At 37.5% G+C, this 17,943-nt stretch overlaps 1 protein-coding gene across 8 annotated transcripts in view; it reads left to right on the top strand.

Annotated features, from left to right (window-relative positions):
• kidins220a (kinase D-interacting substrate 220a) overlaps positions 1-17,943 on the top strand; it is a 55,036-nt gene that overhangs the window by 4,755 nt on the left and 32,338 nt on the right. For all 8 annotated transcript variants that reach the window (XM_077240048.1, XM_077240046.1, XM_077240045.1 and 5 more), the window contains exons 4-20: positions 860-958; positions 2,128-2,226; positions 2,401-2,499; positions 3,572-3,670; positions 3,889-4,086; positions 4,182-4,280; positions 4,492-4,590; positions 4,708-4,806; positions 5,946-6,123; positions 6,200-6,364; positions 6,456-6,635; positions 8,874-9,039; positions 10,090-10,241; positions 11,071-11,357; positions 12,481-12,621; positions 13,973-14,210; positions 14,647-14,735. In XM_077240048.1, the coding sequence (XP_077096163.1) occupies positions 860-958; positions 2,128-2,226; positions 2,401-2,499; positions 3,572-3,670; positions 3,889-4,086; positions 4,182-4,280; positions 4,492-4,590; positions 4,708-4,806; positions 5,946-6,123; positions 6,200-6,364; positions 6,456-6,635; positions 8,874-9,039; positions 10,090-10,241; positions 11,071-11,357; positions 12,481-12,621; positions 13,973-14,210; positions 14,647-14,735 (2,487 nt within the window). The remainder of the gene's footprint in view (positions 1-859; positions 959-2,127; positions 2,227-2,400; positions 2,500-3,571; positions 3,671-3,888; positions 4,087-4,181; positions 4,281-4,491; positions 4,591-4,707; positions 4,807-5,945; positions 6,124-6,199; positions 6,365-6,455; positions 6,636-8,873; positions 9,040-10,089; positions 10,242-11,070; positions 11,358-12,480; positions 12,622-13,972; positions 14,211-14,646; positions 14,736-17,943) is intronic.

Raw genomic sequence — 17,943 nt, 5'->3', positions numbered from 1 at the left:
ATTCCCAGCCCATGTGCTCAAGAAAATGAAATAGGCACTTCCTGGGAAATTGGCACAAAATATCTGTAATAAAAGTGGAAGTTGCTGCAATCGGGGAAGACACTGTGGCTCTTTTAACTGACATCATAAATTACATAAATGACTGACGAAAACCAATAAACGCTGTCATGTTATCTTGCCTTATGTTTGTGAAGACATTCATGTGAGACAGTTGTGGGAGGTCATCCAAATTCAAATCCGTACCAAATCATTTTGATGACAGACTTTTGGCTCAGGCATTTCAGAATAACTAAAACAACATTTGAGATGCTGCGCATTGGTCCGCTGGTTAGTACAGTTATCCAATCACATCCACTGTTGAGACGGTCACATGAGCTTTTAAAAAAAAAAATATTTACTCTTATTTATTTATTAAAAAAAAAATGTATGCCCAATTTTTGAATTCATGCACATCTTAGCATTTCCATCCAGCATTTTATTTTTTTTAAATACGATGTCCCAAAATTCACACAAACGTATGTGGATGGGAAACATGGCTAATGTCTGAGTGTCTACAGTTCTTTAACCAGATGTATGATTTCATAGGTGTGGGTGGGCCGTAGAATCTAAATAATTGTTACCCTGCACTGTCATTTTGTAAATGACTAGATGACGACGTTTACAGGCACAAACACTTTGAGCTTCTCACACCAGCATATACACAGTATAGTATATAACCTTTCTGGTGACAGTCGAAGAATCTTCACTATGACCACCTGGTATGACCAGCTGGTATGATCTGAAACTCCACAGACATCTTCTAAACTGGATCTTTAGATGTTCATGTCATTAAATAAGCAGTTTTTTCCACTTGTCTTAGGATTGCTGGACCGCACTGATTTCAGCTGCTAAAGAGGGACACACTGGAGTGGTGAAGGAACTCCTGGAGAACAATGCCAATGTGGAGCATCGAGACATGGTAAGACACAGGATAAAGACATGGGATGCCTTAAAGAAGATAATTGTACTTAAATCAACAGTTGTTCTTATCATTGTGAATGACTTTCTTCAACTCCTTGAAAATTTTATATTTTTGTCAAAATTAAGGTTGTCAATCAATTTTAAATAAAGTAATTGTATTATATCCGGTAGCACTTCACAATAAGATTTCCTTTGTTAATGTTAGTGAACTAAACTGCATTAGGTAACATGAACTACAGTAACAAATAACTTTGTTAGTGTTAATTTTTACATTTACTTATACATTTTAAAATCAAAAGTTATATTTGTTAACATTAGGTAATGCACTGAACTAGCATGACTAAACGATGAGGAATTGTTTTTTTTTATAAACTAACGTTTAATAAAGCTTAATAAATGCTGTAATAATATATTGCTCATAATTAGTTCATTAACTAATGTTAACAAATAAGACCTTACTGTAAAGTGTTACCTTATATTTAAAATTAATTAATTAGTGAATGATTTATATAAAATGCCAATTTAATTACATCATATACAAATATTAAAAAAATATTTGTTTATTATTATTTGTGAATTGATTACATCTGAATCAGATTAAATTAATTAATTTATTTATTAATTAAATATATTAAATTAATTCAATATTATTATTGAAATTTTACAAATACATTAATACAAATTGTATTAATTAAATTAAAAAATTTTGTGGATATATATTATTTATTAATTTGTACATTTTCATCACTCAATCTTTTTAATAATTATTTACACTAAATTAACGTTAAATTCAAAGCTGTAATCTTAAAACTGTTTATCCTCCACTGTCCTATCTGGATTAATTTAATTCCTACCTTACTGAAACACGTGATACTCTGTATTTAAGATTAGCACTTATGTGTGTAGTTCCTTTAAATAGATTTTTGGGCATCATAGGCACATTTAATCATTCGAAATGGAATGTTCGAATGTGTCTGATGCCCATAAATGCTCTCTGGGAAAGCAGCTAAAGCTTATTATAACAAATAAGGAAGATAAGAGACAGCCGGTAGTTTGAGTCACTCCCTGACTCAGGGAAAATGTGTTTGTCCACATAGCCCTGTGACTATGAGATTATTATAAAGGAGGATCATGTGGGAATATAACAACCTTGGTATGTTTGTGTAGGGGGGCTGGAGTGCGCTCATGTGGGCCGCTTATAAGGGACGTGTGGAGGTGGCACATCTACTGCTGGAGAAGGGAGCAAATCCAAACATCACCGGACAGGTCTGCACAGCCTTTTCCAGTTCTGTGACAACTCTTTCAAACATGTATTGTACATTTAGAAATGCTCAGAGATAATGTCTGAGGTGTGGGTGAAACTGTGGCCCTATATGAGATTTCATCTCTAGGTTTGAGTGTTTTCTGCGGTGTGTAATTGATTTTTGTCTGTCCCAGTAGTACAGTGTTTACCCCATCATATGGGCGGCAGGAAGAGGCCATGCGGAGATTGTTCAGCTGCTGCTTCAGCATGGAGCCAAAGTCAACTGCTCTGACAAGGTGCTTTATCACTCCCATCTCTTGAAACGCTGACTTGAGCTTTCACGAGATTCATAAACAGTGATAGTGAACAAAAGAGCCAAGTCAACTGTTTCCACATGAAACCGATAAATTATATTTAAAAGTTTCAAAAGTTTGAGGTCAGTTTTTTTTTTTTAAACGAAAGAAATAAAGAACTCTTGGTTTCCACAAGAAGCAGCTCAGCTGTTTTCAACATTGATATTAATAAGATATTTTCTTGAGCATCAAATCAGCATATTAGAATGATTTCTGAAGGATCGTGTGACACTGAAGACTGGAGTAATGATCCTGAAAATTCAGCTTTGCCATCACAGAAATACAGTAAAAAAATACAGTAAAACCAGTAATTTGTGAAATATTATTACAATTAAAATAAGCGTTTTCTTTAATATATTTTAAAATAAAATATATTAAGAAAGAAAACGCTTATTTTAATTGTAATAATATTTCACAAATTACTGGTTTTACTGTATTTTTTTTTAAATTAAATAAATGCATCATTGGTGATCATAAGAGACTTCTTTCAAAAACATCAAAAAATTTTACCAAATCCAACATTTTTGAATAGTGTAAATACTTTGCAAAATTTTGCCATATTGTTTATTTATTTATTTTTAAATTATAGATAGATGTTGAATTGCAAAAAAAAAAAAAGATTCTCACACTTTTGCACTTGTTAAATATTGAATAGAAAAATAATAAGTATAGTAGTAGAATTGAATTGCAAATTTTACTAAAATTACTGTATCTCATGGCCAAAAATGTTTTTTTTAATTATAGAAGCAACATGATAAAGTAAAATGCACCACTTTTTAATAATTGCATTTATGAGTTATTCTGATTTCCAGTTATTATGCCAAGTAATATATTTAATTTGCTTATCTGTTAATCAAGGATTCGAATTCTGTGAACGAGTAATCACCACATTAATAATTCATAGAAATCAAGTTATGTATGGCTCATGCAGAGTTTGGAAAAATCTGTAAATCATTAAGCTTGTTAATCAGATCTGTTAAGTCATTTCATTGTGGTTTTTCATTGTCATTGTCAGTATGGCACTACACCCCTGATCTGGGCCGCCAGAAAAGGCCATTATGACTGTGTGATGCATCTGCTGGAGAACGGCGCCAATGTGGACCAGGAAGGAGCGGTATGCACTTTGTGTTTTTGAAGTTAAAATTCAAGGTGTATAGTAACAGACGCAGAGGAGTAAGATGCGTGGCTCAATTAATCTTCAAAAGCCAGTGCACATTGTGCTTGTTAGATTGAGTTTTGACATTTTTCAGGTGCACCAAATACGCTGATGTAATAAATTCACTGAAATATGCATTATGTTTATTATACCCCAACTCAATCTTTCTCCTGTAGAACTCGATGACTGCACTGATAGTGGCTGTGCATGGTGGTTTCACTGAGGTGGTGAAGGAGCTGCTTAAGAGAAACCCCAACATGAATATGACTGATAAAGATGGCAACACGGCACTGATGATCTCTGCTATAGAGGGATACACTGAGATTGTCCAAGATCTATTGGACGCGGGCACATATGTCAACATCCCTGACCGGGTAGAGCTTCTCATATAGCTTCTCATTTAACCTTGAGTGTTAGTATTTTAGGCATCTTGAAATTCCCATTCGTCTTGTGCTTGTTTATGTCTCAGAGTGGTGATACTGTGCTTATCGGAGCCGTCAGAGGAGGTCATGTGGAGATCGTCCGAGCTTTGCTTAATAAATATGCTGATATTGATGTCAAGGGTCAGGTAACTGCATCTCTCTCACACCACCTCTTCAATATTTCAATCGTCTGCATCCATCAGCACACAGTCCTAAACTCTAATCTATACAGAACAGCCTCTTTGTTTTAATGCCCTTTTCACCTCCTATTAGAAACGTATTATTAATCCCACGTGATTAAGTAGTAGCTATCACGATGACCCAGGTCATATGATTCTTTTTGGCTCTTTATTATAGGATGGTAAGACTGCCCTGTACTGGGCTGTCGAGAAAGGTAACGCAACCATGGTACGAGACATTCTGCAATGCAACCCTGATACTGAGGCTCACACTAAGGTAAAGACCTGATTCTTATTGGATATTGTAATGTAACCCTATATGAAAATTATGAATATGGCGCTTATAATTGTTTACTGTAAGAGAGATACAATTCTATTTACATTAATGTGTCAGGATGCAGAGACTCCCCTCATAAAAGCCACCAAGATGAGAAACATGGAAATTGTGGAGCTTCTTTTGGACAAAGGAGCCAAAGTGTCAGCGGTGGACAAGGTAAGTGTGTGTGTGAGTGTGTATACATACACTCACTGGCCACTTTATACAGTTATAAACGGCTTGTTAACACAAATATCTAATGCAGCAACACAATGCATTTAGATATATAGACGCGGTCAAGACGATCTGCTAAATTTCAAACTGAGTGTCAGAATGGGGAAGAAACGTGATTTAAGTGACTCAGACCAGCCCAACCAACAACCATGCAACGTTCAGAGTATATCAAAAACTGCTGAACTACTGGGATGTTCATGCACAACTATCTCTTGGGTTTACAGAGACAGAGAAGGGTCTTGATTTCTGCTGCGCCATTCAAATGGTAGAGTCAGAATTGGTGATAAACATGAAATCATGGATCCATCCTGCATTCGGTTCAGGCTGCTGGTGGTGTAATGGTGTGCAGGATATTATCTTGGAACACTTTGGGGCTCTTAGTACCCAACTGAGCATCGTTTAAACGCCACAGCCTACATGAGTATTGTTGCTGACTATGTCCATCCCTTTAATGGCCACAGTTTACACATCTTCTGATGGCTATCTCTATCAAGATAGCTCAAATCATCTCAAACTGGTTTCTTGAACATGACAATGAGTTCAATATACTCAAATGATATCCAAAGTCAGCAGATCTCAGTCCAATAGAGCACCAAAATCTCTGAGGAATATTTCCAGCATCTTGTTGAATCAATGCCATCAAGAATTAAGGCAGTTCTGAAGGCAAAAGGGGGTCCAATCTGGTGTACCTAATAAAGTGGCCTGTAAGGGTATATATACATACATACATGTATGTGTGTGTGTGTAATTTATTCCTGTGATTGCAACAGCCATTATTCAGTGTCACATGATCCTTCAGAAATCATTCTAATATGCTGTTTTTGTGCTCAATAAACAATTCCTCTTCTTCTTCGTGTTAAAACCAGTTGTACAGTTATTTTATTGATTATTTTTTAATAGAAAGAAACGGCATTAATTAGAAATAAGAATATTTTGTAACATTATGAATGTCTTCACTGTGACTTTTTATCAAATTAATCAATATTTGCTGAATAAAAGTATTAATTTCCTTTAAAAATAAATACTGTGAAGTGAATTTCTGCATTTGAATATTCTCCTAATCTAAAATGTTATCTTCTCAGAAAGGTGACACAGCCCTGCATATTGCCATTCGTGGAAGAAGCCGTAAACTTGCCGAGCTGCTCTTGAGGAACCCCAAAGATGGTCGTCTGCTCTACCGACCCAACAAAGAGGGAGAGACGCCTTACAACATTGACTGCACGCACCAGAAGAGCATCCTCACCCAGATATTTGGAGCCAGTGAGTACTCCTCAAACAAAACTGGTTTGCACACTAACATGTCTGTCTGCTACAGCTCTGATGTATTCCTCCCCAGAGCACCTGTCTCCTTCTGAGTGTGACGGGGACATGCTGGGCTATGACCTGTACAGCAGCGCTCTGGCAGACATCCTGAGTGAGCCCACCATGCAGCCGCCCATCTGTGTGGGGCTTTACGCTCAGTGGGGCAGCGGCAAGTCCTTCCTGCTTAAGAAACTGGAGGGTATGAGCCACAAAAGTCTATTCAAGATCTGGAAGGCATTGTTGTATTTTTACCATCTGATTGAGATCTGAGTATGTTGTCACTGTATCAGATGAGATGAAGACGTTTGCCGGGCAGCAGGTGGAGCCGTTGTTCCAGTTCTCGTGGTTGGTTGTGGTTTTGACTCTAATGCTTTGTGGATCTGTGGCTCTGGTCCTCGGCTTCGCTGTTGACACAAAGCTGGCCATCGCTGTGGCCCTCAGCCTGCTCACCCTTCTCTACATCTTCTTTGGTGAGAAATCAAGCCTCTCATTACAGGCTGAGTGTAAAAAAGGAGAATAATTCCTATGGGAACATAGTGCAGCATATAACAGAAGGACAAAGGGTGTGTTTACATGACATCGAATTTAGCAAAAAATTGAAAAATCGTTCCTTTGTGTTTTTTGCATACAGGTCACAACAGTGTCAAAGCTATTCCTGCTCACACAGATATACACAACGTCTAAAAACGCTGTTATGCATGCCAGGCCAGTAGTTGGCGATGTCACGTTGCAAAGAAACACTACGCGCCTATATACTGAACAAGTATTAGAAAGCCTAAGTCCCTTCTCTTCCGGTGGAGCACCATGGGACCTTATTTCGGAAAAATATTATATGGTAGTCAATGGCGAGAGACGACAAATATTTGGATTCCGTTTGAATTGTGCCCTGAATTACACATATGATGTTTGTCAATTTAAAATATGCATTTTAAAGTCAAGAAAGTATCAGTTTGATGTGAATCTGTTGAGGTATAAGACTGTGAAAATACGTAATTACAAAGACTACAAACCCAAAAGGCGCGCATGTGACGTCATACCTTTTCTCTCAATGAATGAAGCTAACTTTACTGAAGCTAACTTCTGTCATTTTTTCTAAAGTCTAATGTTATAATCGTAATGTTACGCCGTCATGCCTGTGTGTTTTGTACCAGACTGCACAAACACGAGCTTGGTGACGTACATAGTGCGAGACGAGAGATGTCGTTCATTGAGCGATTTTCACATAAATGTTACTCTCACAGTTTGTCATAAAACAGAACTTTCTTGACTTTCATAATTATCTTTTAAATTGACAAACATCATATGTGTAATTCAGGGCACAGTTCAGACGGAATAAAAAGATAAGTTGTCTCTCACCATTGACTACCATACATATTTTTTCTAAAATAAGGTCCCATGAGCTGTAAGCGGGGGGAGGGACATAGGCTCTCTATAGGCATGCTCATGAAGTCACTGGTTTTACAAATTTGTGTTTCTGTAGTTTACACGGCATTGATGACTGTATCGTTTTCATAGCATGCACTTTGAAACCCGTTTTCAAAAGTTTGCCTCTTCAGGCCCCCAAAACATCTATGTCGTGTAAATAAACGGCTAAAATGCAAAGTTTTCCGTTCTTAGTTGATAACGGTGTCGTGTAAACGGCCCCTTAGACTTTATAGTGAACAAATTCAAAATACTAAGCAGAATAAAACAATAAATAAAAAGTCAATAAATACAGTAGAACAACAAATCACAAATACAGTAAGAAATGCATGCAATAAATTTATTAAACATCATAAATTATTATGGTAATAATAACTTATTACGATTATTATATCTATAATAATATAATCATTAATAGGAATATGTATTAACCATATTCATTATATTTAATAATAAGCATTATGATTATTATTAGATCTAATCTTTTTAATATTAAATTATTATTGTCATTGCTATTTTTTTTATTGTTATTAAAATGAACAAATTTTTTTTTTTAAATGAAAGTGGATAAATTAGTGTCTGTAAAGTTATTGTAGTGCAGCAAAGATTGTGCTAAGATAGAGAAATAAGAAAATATAGTCAGGGATTTGAGCAGAAAAATCATTTGATTTAGATTGAGTGTCTGACTACATGGTTGTACTTGACAAATTTGTTTTTGTTTGACCTGAATACTTAAATTTTCTTGTCAACTCTACCTTTACATAGATTATGGTTGAAATTGGACTAATATATCTACCCCCTGGGGTTCATAGTCCACCATTCCCTAATTATCGAAATAGCACTTACTGTATAGTTATTTTTGGTGATTTTGTAAGTATTTTGTAGTGTATATTTATTTTACACTCTTGCTTATGATTATTCATCTCATTACTATTGAAATGCAATTATATTTACATGTACAATGGACACAAAGAAGTTTAATATTCAGATTAGAACTCAAATTGTAGAGGCTTTTGTTGAATTTTATTTATTAATTATTACATTTGACCCATTCTCTCCTTAATATGAGGGTTCGTTCTTGGTTACCAAGAGGCACTAAACTGTACTTATAAATGTGGCCACTAGAATGCAGCAGTGTACTTCCGAATATCATGTGGATTGTGAGTGGACTTGCCTGTTCTTCATTTTGTCCTGTTTTACATTCTCACAAACTTCTGGTTCAGTTCATATCAAAAAGTGTCTTTGCATCATCTCGGTCTCCTGTGCTTTTTGTATGGTGTGTGCAGTGTTGGTGTACTTTGGTGGGAGAAAAGCAGGGGAAAGTTGGAGTTGGGCCTGGGTCCTCAGCACCAGACTGGCCCGCCACATCGGCTACTTGGAGCTGCTTCTCAAACTCATGTTCGTCAATTCCCCCGAGCTTCCGGAACAGACCACCAAAGCCCTGCCTGTCAGGTAGAGCTCTCAGAATAGTGCAGCCATGACCAAACACATCCATCCACTTCAACAGCACCCAACTACCTTAAAGGGATAGTTCACCCAAAAATGAAAATTCTGTCAGTATTTACTCTCCCTCATGTTGTTCCAACCCCGTAAGACCTTCGTTCATCTTCGGAACACAAATTAAGATATTTTTGATGAAATCTGAGAGCTGGATCACTCCTCCATTGGCTTCTAAGGGATTGACACTTGCCAGCCCCAAAAAGTTATTAAAGACATCGTTAAAATAGTCCAAGTGACTGAATCTTAAGTTTATCAAGCGACGAGAACACTTTTTGTGCGCAAAAAACCCCAAAAATAACGACTTTATTTCAACTATTCATTTCCTTCTCTGTGGGCCTCGAGTCAGGTTACTAGTTAAACAGTGTATAATCTGTTGTTGTACGTCACACGCATCACCCACATGACGCATCGGCCAATAGTGAGCCTACGTGTGACGTACAACTACAGAAGCGCTGCGCTATTACTCTATTTAACTCACTCGAGGCCCACAGAGAAGGAAATGAATAGTTGAAATAAAGTCGTTATTTTTGTTTGTTTTTGCGCACAAAAAGTATTCTCGTCGCTTGATAAACTTAAGATTGAGCCACTGTAGTCACTTGGACTATTTTAACGATGTCTTTAATAACTTTTCGGGGCTGGCAAGTTCAATCCCTTAGAAGCCTATGGAGGAGTGATCCAGCTCTCAGATTTCATCAAAATATCTTAATTCGTGTTCCGAAGATGAACGAAGGTCTTACGGGGTTGGAACAACATGAGGGTGAGTAAATACGGACCAAATTTTCATTTTTGGGTGAACTATCCCTTTAAGGGCTGTTTTCTTTTTCAAAGTTAGGTTTGCTGTGTTTAAGGATGTAATTTACTTTGCGGAATGATTTTGGGCAGGATAAAGAAATGTTGTGAATATTCTCTTGACGACATTATATTACCTGCACATTCTGTTGAAACACGCACATGTTTGATGCTCATTTTCAGTCAGTCTTTTTTTGTTCTCCATCTGTCCAGGTTTCTGTTCACAGACTATAACCGTCTGTCGAGTGTGGGAGGGGAGACGTCCATGGCTGAAATGATAGCCACGCTGTCCGATGCCTGTGAGAGAGAGTTTGGCTTCTTGGCGACCAGACTTTTTCGGGTCTTCAAACATGACGAAACTCAAGGTGTGTCTGTAGAATATGTAGCATGAATCTTGATAGTAGAGAGAGAAAAAAAGCAAAGCATTGTGTGTGTTTTTTTTAAATTATTATTTGTTGAATTAATTCCTTTCTAACTTATTTTATACAAGACACACAAGACTCTCTGTAACAGTGAAATTTACCACAGTAAAGGGTCTTATTAGTGTCTTATTTATCTTAAATCAGTGTTATTTTAGTATTATCTATATACTGTTACAGTATTTTTTTCTAAAATTGTAGTAATTTTGTTATGTGCTTTTGTCTTTTTATTTTTATATTTCTATGAAGCTTTCAATTTTTTATTTCAGATTTGGTTTAAGTACTTAAAGTTTAAAATGTTTGCCTTGAGAACTAACTGAAATATATATTTTTTAAGTTTTCTATTTCAAGTTTAAATTTTTCATCTAACTATAATATTTATAGTTTATTTTATTTCAGCTTTATTTCAAATAAGGACAATTATTTTGCATACTTTTAGTTAGGAACAATAACAATACGGTCTTAACATAATTGTGGTAAAATATTTAATTTCCTTCATAAAAATTTATTTATTTATTTATTTATTATAATTTTTTATTATTGTCTTATTTTTTATTTGAGACAACTTGTGGATGTAAACTTGCATCATAACCCCACCCATAGTGGAATCCCATTGATCCAAAGTTATGCTCTACATACTGTAGCTCTACATATTAAACATCAAGAATGGTTTGGCTTCAAACATGGCTCATCTAATCACATTTAATACTGTTTTGTCAATATTTTACTTGATCGAAATGTGCACTTATGTATATACTTCTTTTTTTTTTCACAGGAAAGAAGTGGAAGAAGACCTGTTGCGTCCCCTCCTTTGTGCTTTTTGTGTTGACGTCGGGCTGTCTGGTCACAGGCATGACCCTACTGGCCATTTTCAAGGTGGATGGAGAGAACCTCACGGTGAACGCGGTTCTGATCGCCATGGCCAGTGTGGTGGGTCTGGCTGTTCTTCTGAACTGTCGAACCTGGTGGCAGGTGGCGGACTCTGTGCTGCACTCTCAGAGGAGGAGGCTACTCAACGCTGCCAACAGCATGCACAAACTCAAGAGTGAGGGATTCATGAAGGTGAGCCAAATGATACTAATGTAATATGTAATGTGCTTATATATAGTCATCACTATTACATTTGTTTTAATTTAGCTGATATTTTCTTATCCAAAGTGACTTACACTGTGGCCTAACTAGGCATGACTTGAAGAGACTGAGATAAATTCTCTCTCTTTCATGTTAATCTTGACTTGTATAGCTGTCCACAGTAAAATCTCATAATAAATAAAATATTATTATTACATATTTTGCAACCTTTGTAACCTTACGAATGGGCTGCTTGGGGTGCTTTCACACCTGCCTCGTTTAGTTCGGTTGAATCGCACTAGAGTTTGTTTTCCCTCTTGGTGCGGTTCGTTTGGGCAGGTGTGAAAGCAGCAATCGCACTAGGGTGCCCACCAAAAGCGGACCAAACAAGCGTACGGTACGCTTTCAAACGAACTCTGGAGCGGTTTGTTTGTGGTGAGAACGTGATCCGACCTTGAACAGACCCAACTGCCAAAGAACTGCGCATTTTTGGACTAAACCAGCTGCCGTAGTCAGCTGCGCTGTGCATTATGGGATGAGGACTAATGTTTGTTGACAGTTTGCACTAGCATGGCAGCTCGCGGACAAACGTGGAGTTCTGAGGAGGTGCGGAGCATTATAGAAATTTGGTCTGATGACCATTTAGGTCCCAACTCTCCAAAACTCATAAGAACAGCGAAATAAACTATATAATACACTATGACCAGGGATACCATCAGCCCACGCAGTCGTCTCTCCATAGTAAAAAGCTGGATTTTCCTCCTCTTTGTTAACTTCCGGGAGCTCTGGAATTTTTAATTCTAACCAATCGAAGTGCAGTTACCCCTGGCCAACGAGTGATGTGGATGTTGTCACGTGACTGCATTTTGATTCGTTTCATCAACTCATCATCTGATTTGGACCAGAGCAATCAGTGTGGTGTGAAAAGGAACCAAAACGCCTGAAAATGATACAGAGTATAATTTTTCGCCCTTAGTCCCTACCAAATGAACCGAACTACAGATGTGAAAGCACCCTTAGTCACACCACCGTGGTTCAAAAATTCAGTTTTTAAGACATCCATTTTACTGCTGCTTGTTCTGTGCAGCTGATTTGTTTCCTTTCTTTCTCTCAGGTTTTGAAGTGTGAAGTGGAACTCATGGCCAAAATGGCTAAAACCATTGACGGCTTCACTCAGAATCAGACCCGACTGGCTGTCATCATCGATGGCCTGGATTCCTGTGAGCAGGACAAAGTACTACAGATGCTTGATACGGTGCGTTTATGTTTACGATATCATGCACAATCCTACATTTAAGCCTAGTGTAAAACCTCATTGAACATCTCGCATATAACCGAATAACAGTATACAAATCTTATTTGCTGTCAGGATTGCATTTGCCTGTGTATTCAACTAATGCCAAGAAGCTGTTGGTGGCACAAGCCATCTATCTCCACTCTAAATATAAAAGACTCATTCAGTCTGAGCACATTGGCTTCCAGCTCTTGACTAAATGGACAAACAAGATGCCTCATGTCTTCTCTGTGGGAAGAACAAGCTCATTCACCTCTCAAACATCTCATGGATGTGCAGCAGTGCTTAGAGTTCAGGCTTGTTTAGCTCCAGAAGTTCAGATTCCTCTCTCACAGCTGGACTAATGGAATTTCCTTCAGCTAAATGTCATTATTTGGGAATAATCCTCTTGTGTTGGCAGCCTGTTCACGTCTAATGAAATCTGCAATTTACCAGAGAGCCTGCAAACTAAGAGCCTCAAAGATTCCTTTGTGGCGCAATTAGCCACATCTCTTTTAAATTCTGATGTTTTTGTCTCTGATTTTAATAAGAATGACCAAATTGGATTTTTCCTTCAAGCTTAATATTGTTCCAATTAGTAAGGCTGATCTTCTATTGGAAAAATTACAGATATGAATGCAGATGGCATATTTTGTGCCACAAATATGTTGGCGTGGAGAACCACAATATCAGCAGAAATTTTGCAGCAATCGCTAAATGATGCGTGCCGTTCTTAAACTTTTACGGTCCACAAATCTGTATCCTGTGACACTTATACACATTACAGTGTTCTTCATTAGTCTGGAAAGTCCCATCACATTCAAATTAGTACATGTCTGGGTGTGTGTAAACGTATACAAGGTGGCTTGTGTATGAACACACACATGATCCACAGCATATATTTGTAGCATAAATATAGGTCTGTGTAACATAGCTAGTGTAATAGAATTACAACTAAATAACTTATTTCATTCTGAAGTGGTCTGACAGTGGAAGAAGGAAAAATATGATACTTGTTTTGTATTGCACCTACACAGTATATTCAAGTGTCAGTCTGTGTGTTTGATCACTGTTTTGGTTTTAGCCTAATCTTACTATGAATTACGTACATTTTCTCCAGAGAAAGAGCATTAGAATAACAAAATCGCCCTTCAAAACAGACATGCCATAAAAACCATATGATACCTAATGCATTAATTAATATTTACCAGTCCAACCTTATTGTAAAGTGTTGGCACTGTTTAGCATGCGTTTTAACCATTAGGCTGCAGCTTAGACCAGATTTTCCACTACTAATAAAGAGGAAACATTCCCTTGTCTCTTCCGTTTACAGGTTCGAGTGCTCTTTTCTAAAGGCCCCTTCATCTCCATATTTGCCAGCGACCCTCATATCATCATCAAGGCAATAAACCAGAACCTCAACAGTGTGCTACGTGACTCCAACATCAATGGCCACGACTACATGCGAAACATCATCCACCTGCCGGTGTTCCTCAACAGTCGTGGCCTCAGCACCGCCAAGAGACTCTGCATTTCCACACCAACCAATGCAGATCAACTGAACCCTGATGGTCGGTATAGAGACGTTTCCAAAGCCTGAATTCCAATGTGCATTTTTATTTTATTTTATTTATCATTTCATACATTTTGATATACAAAAATGCATTTTAAGAGATAGCCCCCAAAAAATCTGACATTATTTACTCCAAACCTATATGTTTGTTCCAAACCTATATGAGTTCCTTTCTTTCTTTTGTGCAACAAAGAAGATATTATGAAAAATGTCTTGGTGTTCTTTAATGGATAGAGTTCTTAAATGTGTGTGTATGCATGCATGCATGCATGTATGTATGTCAAGATGTTTGTGGTCTGATCTGATTTCGATTGCTGTGGCAGATTTGTTGATTTTGTAGTCATCATCTGTGGTGTACTGCGTTTAATATAGACTAACAGCCCAGCATTTCTGCTCCAATATTCCTCTGAACGTCTGACTCTCTCCATCTGTAGTGTGGCAAGAGGACATTGACAGGAAGTTGTCTCAGAATAGTCTCGGCGAGCAGGGCAGGCAAGGCAGTAAAACAGCGCTGAACCGCCGGGTAAGACTTAACCGCCAACACTCCCACCACTTCCCATCAACATGATTTGAGATGGGCGGCTCAACGAAGGCCATATGGCTCCCTTTACCTCATTAATAACTCATTAATAACTCGTTTATAAAGGCTTATCTCTCTAACAGGCTCTTTTATTCGCATATGATTTGTTTATTCACAGTTCACTGTTATCATGGATGGCTAGGACCATGTCTTGTGTTTGTTATTGTGTGTGTGTGTTTTTTTTGGATGGGGGGTATTGTCAGAGACCATGGATGTCGCCGAGGAGCGTCTGTAATTGATTTAATGTCTGTTTACTCTTCCCGCTGAGATGCCATTGCCTAATGACGGGGTGCAGCAGCAGTGGGTCTTGGTGACAAAGCACTGGCACGGTGGCACGGAGGCAGGAGGCTAAGTGGCTCCTCTGCTCGCCCTGCGAGGGCTGTTTGTTTGCTTGGCTGATTTATCTGCCTCCTTTATTTGGCCCCTCTTTATTTCAGGGCCACGCTCCTCTTGTTTTGCCTCTGCTGTTTCTTGGCTGAGGATCCAGCTCGCTATACCCCTGATCTGCACGTTTTGTTGTGGAAAGTTGTTTAGCGGGTTTCATGAGCAGCTCGCGGAAGAAAAAGGAGGTTGGCTCTGTTAGTGTTGTCCTTTTCTTGGTTAATGTGATCTCACATCCCTATAAAATGTCAGGTCAAACTGAGGTTCTACAATATAGCGTGACCACCATCAAACAAACCAAATGTGGGACGATTATAAGTTTATGTGGGACATGTTTACCAAAACTAAAACATAACCTGAAACATGTTATGTTTATCTAACTTAATAAAAACATTTGTATTCTGCCTTTCAGCTGATAAAAGTTCTTTGTTCTTTAATCCCTTCCAGAAAACACCATAACATCACAATGTAACGTAACATGTCTTTATTTTACATGAGATTTAAATTCAACATCACTGAGCCCAAAGGCAGCGGCATCATGCAGATCACTATTTTTTGAAACGGCTCTGACCAAGTCCAACTAAAATCCAACAAAATAAATAATGAACAAATAAAATATAAACCAACATGAATTTAGATAATTGACAGTCTTATATATTAAACCAAAAATGTTCATTTTTTTTTAGAAAGGATGTGAATTAAAACAACCACAGCAGGAAACCAGTCGATAAATTCTGTTAAATTTAAAATTTAATTGACCGAATTATCAATTTGTTTTCTGACAGAAGCGAATGGAACGAATCACCGCTCCACATTTTGATTGACAGCCGTCACAACCCACTAGTGACCGTGTTTACTCCTTTGCTTTCAACCATTGGATATGATTTTAAAAACGGTTGTTGTATTTGTACTTCTGACGAAGCGCTGTTAAATATAGGTGAAAAACTACGTCGCAAAAAGAATAAATAAAATGCTTTCTTAAAAAGCCAAAAGAACGCATGCACGTTTTCTTAATATGATAATTAAAAACCAACAGACTGATGAAAATGCAGGACATTTTCTCAATATGTGATGTGCGGGACAAGGTGTGAAAATGCTGTGCGGTACAATGCAAAGCGGGACGGGTGGTGGTCACCCTATTCTACAGGGGTCGTTCTTGATACACAATCGGGATATCTGATAAGTTTGGTACACCGATACTTGTGAGCAATTTCATCATGCATATTTTTACATAAGGCTCCCCTCCATCATCCTGGATCAAGAAGGGGCCACCTATTTACGGCCATGTGTTCCCAGTAGCAGTCAAGTCACAAGTTCAGCATTATAAACTTCAAAGTGGGCTTAAAGCTCTGACCCACTAGAGCTCGTGATCGGCTCTACATTGTGCTCGTACCGGACCAGCGAACGCTTTGAGACGAGCAGACATCTCAGTCAGTCAGAGCTCTGGGTGACAACACGGACAAGAAGGCAGACGCTCATGCACATCGATTTACCTAGACTTCACAATGAATCCGCACAAAAACACAGCTCTTCATACAGTCCATGGCAACTGCCATTTCACTGGATCAGGAAGTCTTTGGATGTTTTTTGGTACTTTTGTCACGTTTTGATGAGTGTTGACTGTTTCCAACAGTCTACCTAAGAATTTGACATAAACCAAAAGAAAGATGAAAATAAATGTGTGACCATTTATTTAACAAAAAAAGCTTTACACAAGTCAAGTCAAGTCACCTTTATTTATATAGCGCTTTTACAATACAAATTGTTTCAAAGCAGCTTTACAGAGATAACAGGAAAGTAAAGTTGTAATAGTATTGTTAAATTCAAAATTAAATGTTAAATGTCCCCTACTAAGCAAGCCAAAAGCCAATGGCGAATGAAGGCGAAAAAAAAGGCGACAAGTATGAATGTTATACATTTTGTAACACGATTATTAATAATGAATTAATATATTGCGTCTGTTATTTACACACACACACACACACACACACACACACACACACACACACACACACACACACACACACACACACACACACACACACACATATGTAGTGTTTCCATGTTTTATGGGGACTTTCCATAGACTTAAAGATTTTTATACTGTACAAACTGTATATTCTATTCCCTTACACTAACCCTACCCCTAAACCTACCCATCACAGAAAACTTTCTGCATTTTTACATTTTCAAAAAACATCACTTAGTATGATTTATAAGCTGTTTTCCTCATGGGGACCAAAAAATGTCCCCACACGAACAAGGATTTCAGATATTGCCATCCTTATGGGGACATTTTGTCCCCATATTATAGGGTTTACCAGGACACACACACACACACACGCACACGCACGCACACACACACTCATACACACACACAACAGATGCACTATATTAATACAAAATATATAGATAAAGAATACAAATGATAATTCATAAGTGATACATTTTTAGTGTTGTAGTCAAATTATCACTTCATACATATTTTTTATTATTTTCTACTGTATATTATAGTTTAGTTATATTAGTTTAATAAAAGTATGGGTAACACTTACAATAAGGTTTCATTTGTTAACATTAACTAAGATTAAGTATGAACAATACTTCTACAGCATTTAATAGTCCATGTTAAAGGAATAGTTTTACTCATCCTCAAGTTGTTTCAAACCTGTATGAATTTCTTTCTTCTGCTGAACACAAAGGAAGACGTTTTGAAGAATATGGGTAATCAAACCTTTGATGGACCCCATTGACTTCCATGGTGGGGTTT

This window comes from Siphateles boraxobius, unplaced genomic scaffold (assembly GCF_051911475.1).
Source record: "Siphateles boraxobius isolate OS27281-9 unplaced genomic scaffold, OSU_SipBor_1 22, whole genome shotgun sequence".
In the NCBI taxonomy this organism is placed as follows: Eukaryota; Metazoa; Chordata; class Actinopteri; order Cypriniformes; family Leuciscidae; genus Siphateles; species Siphateles boraxobius.
The sequence above is the reverse complement of the archived record's forward strand: the minus strand, read 5'-3'. Positions and strand labels throughout refer to the sequence as shown.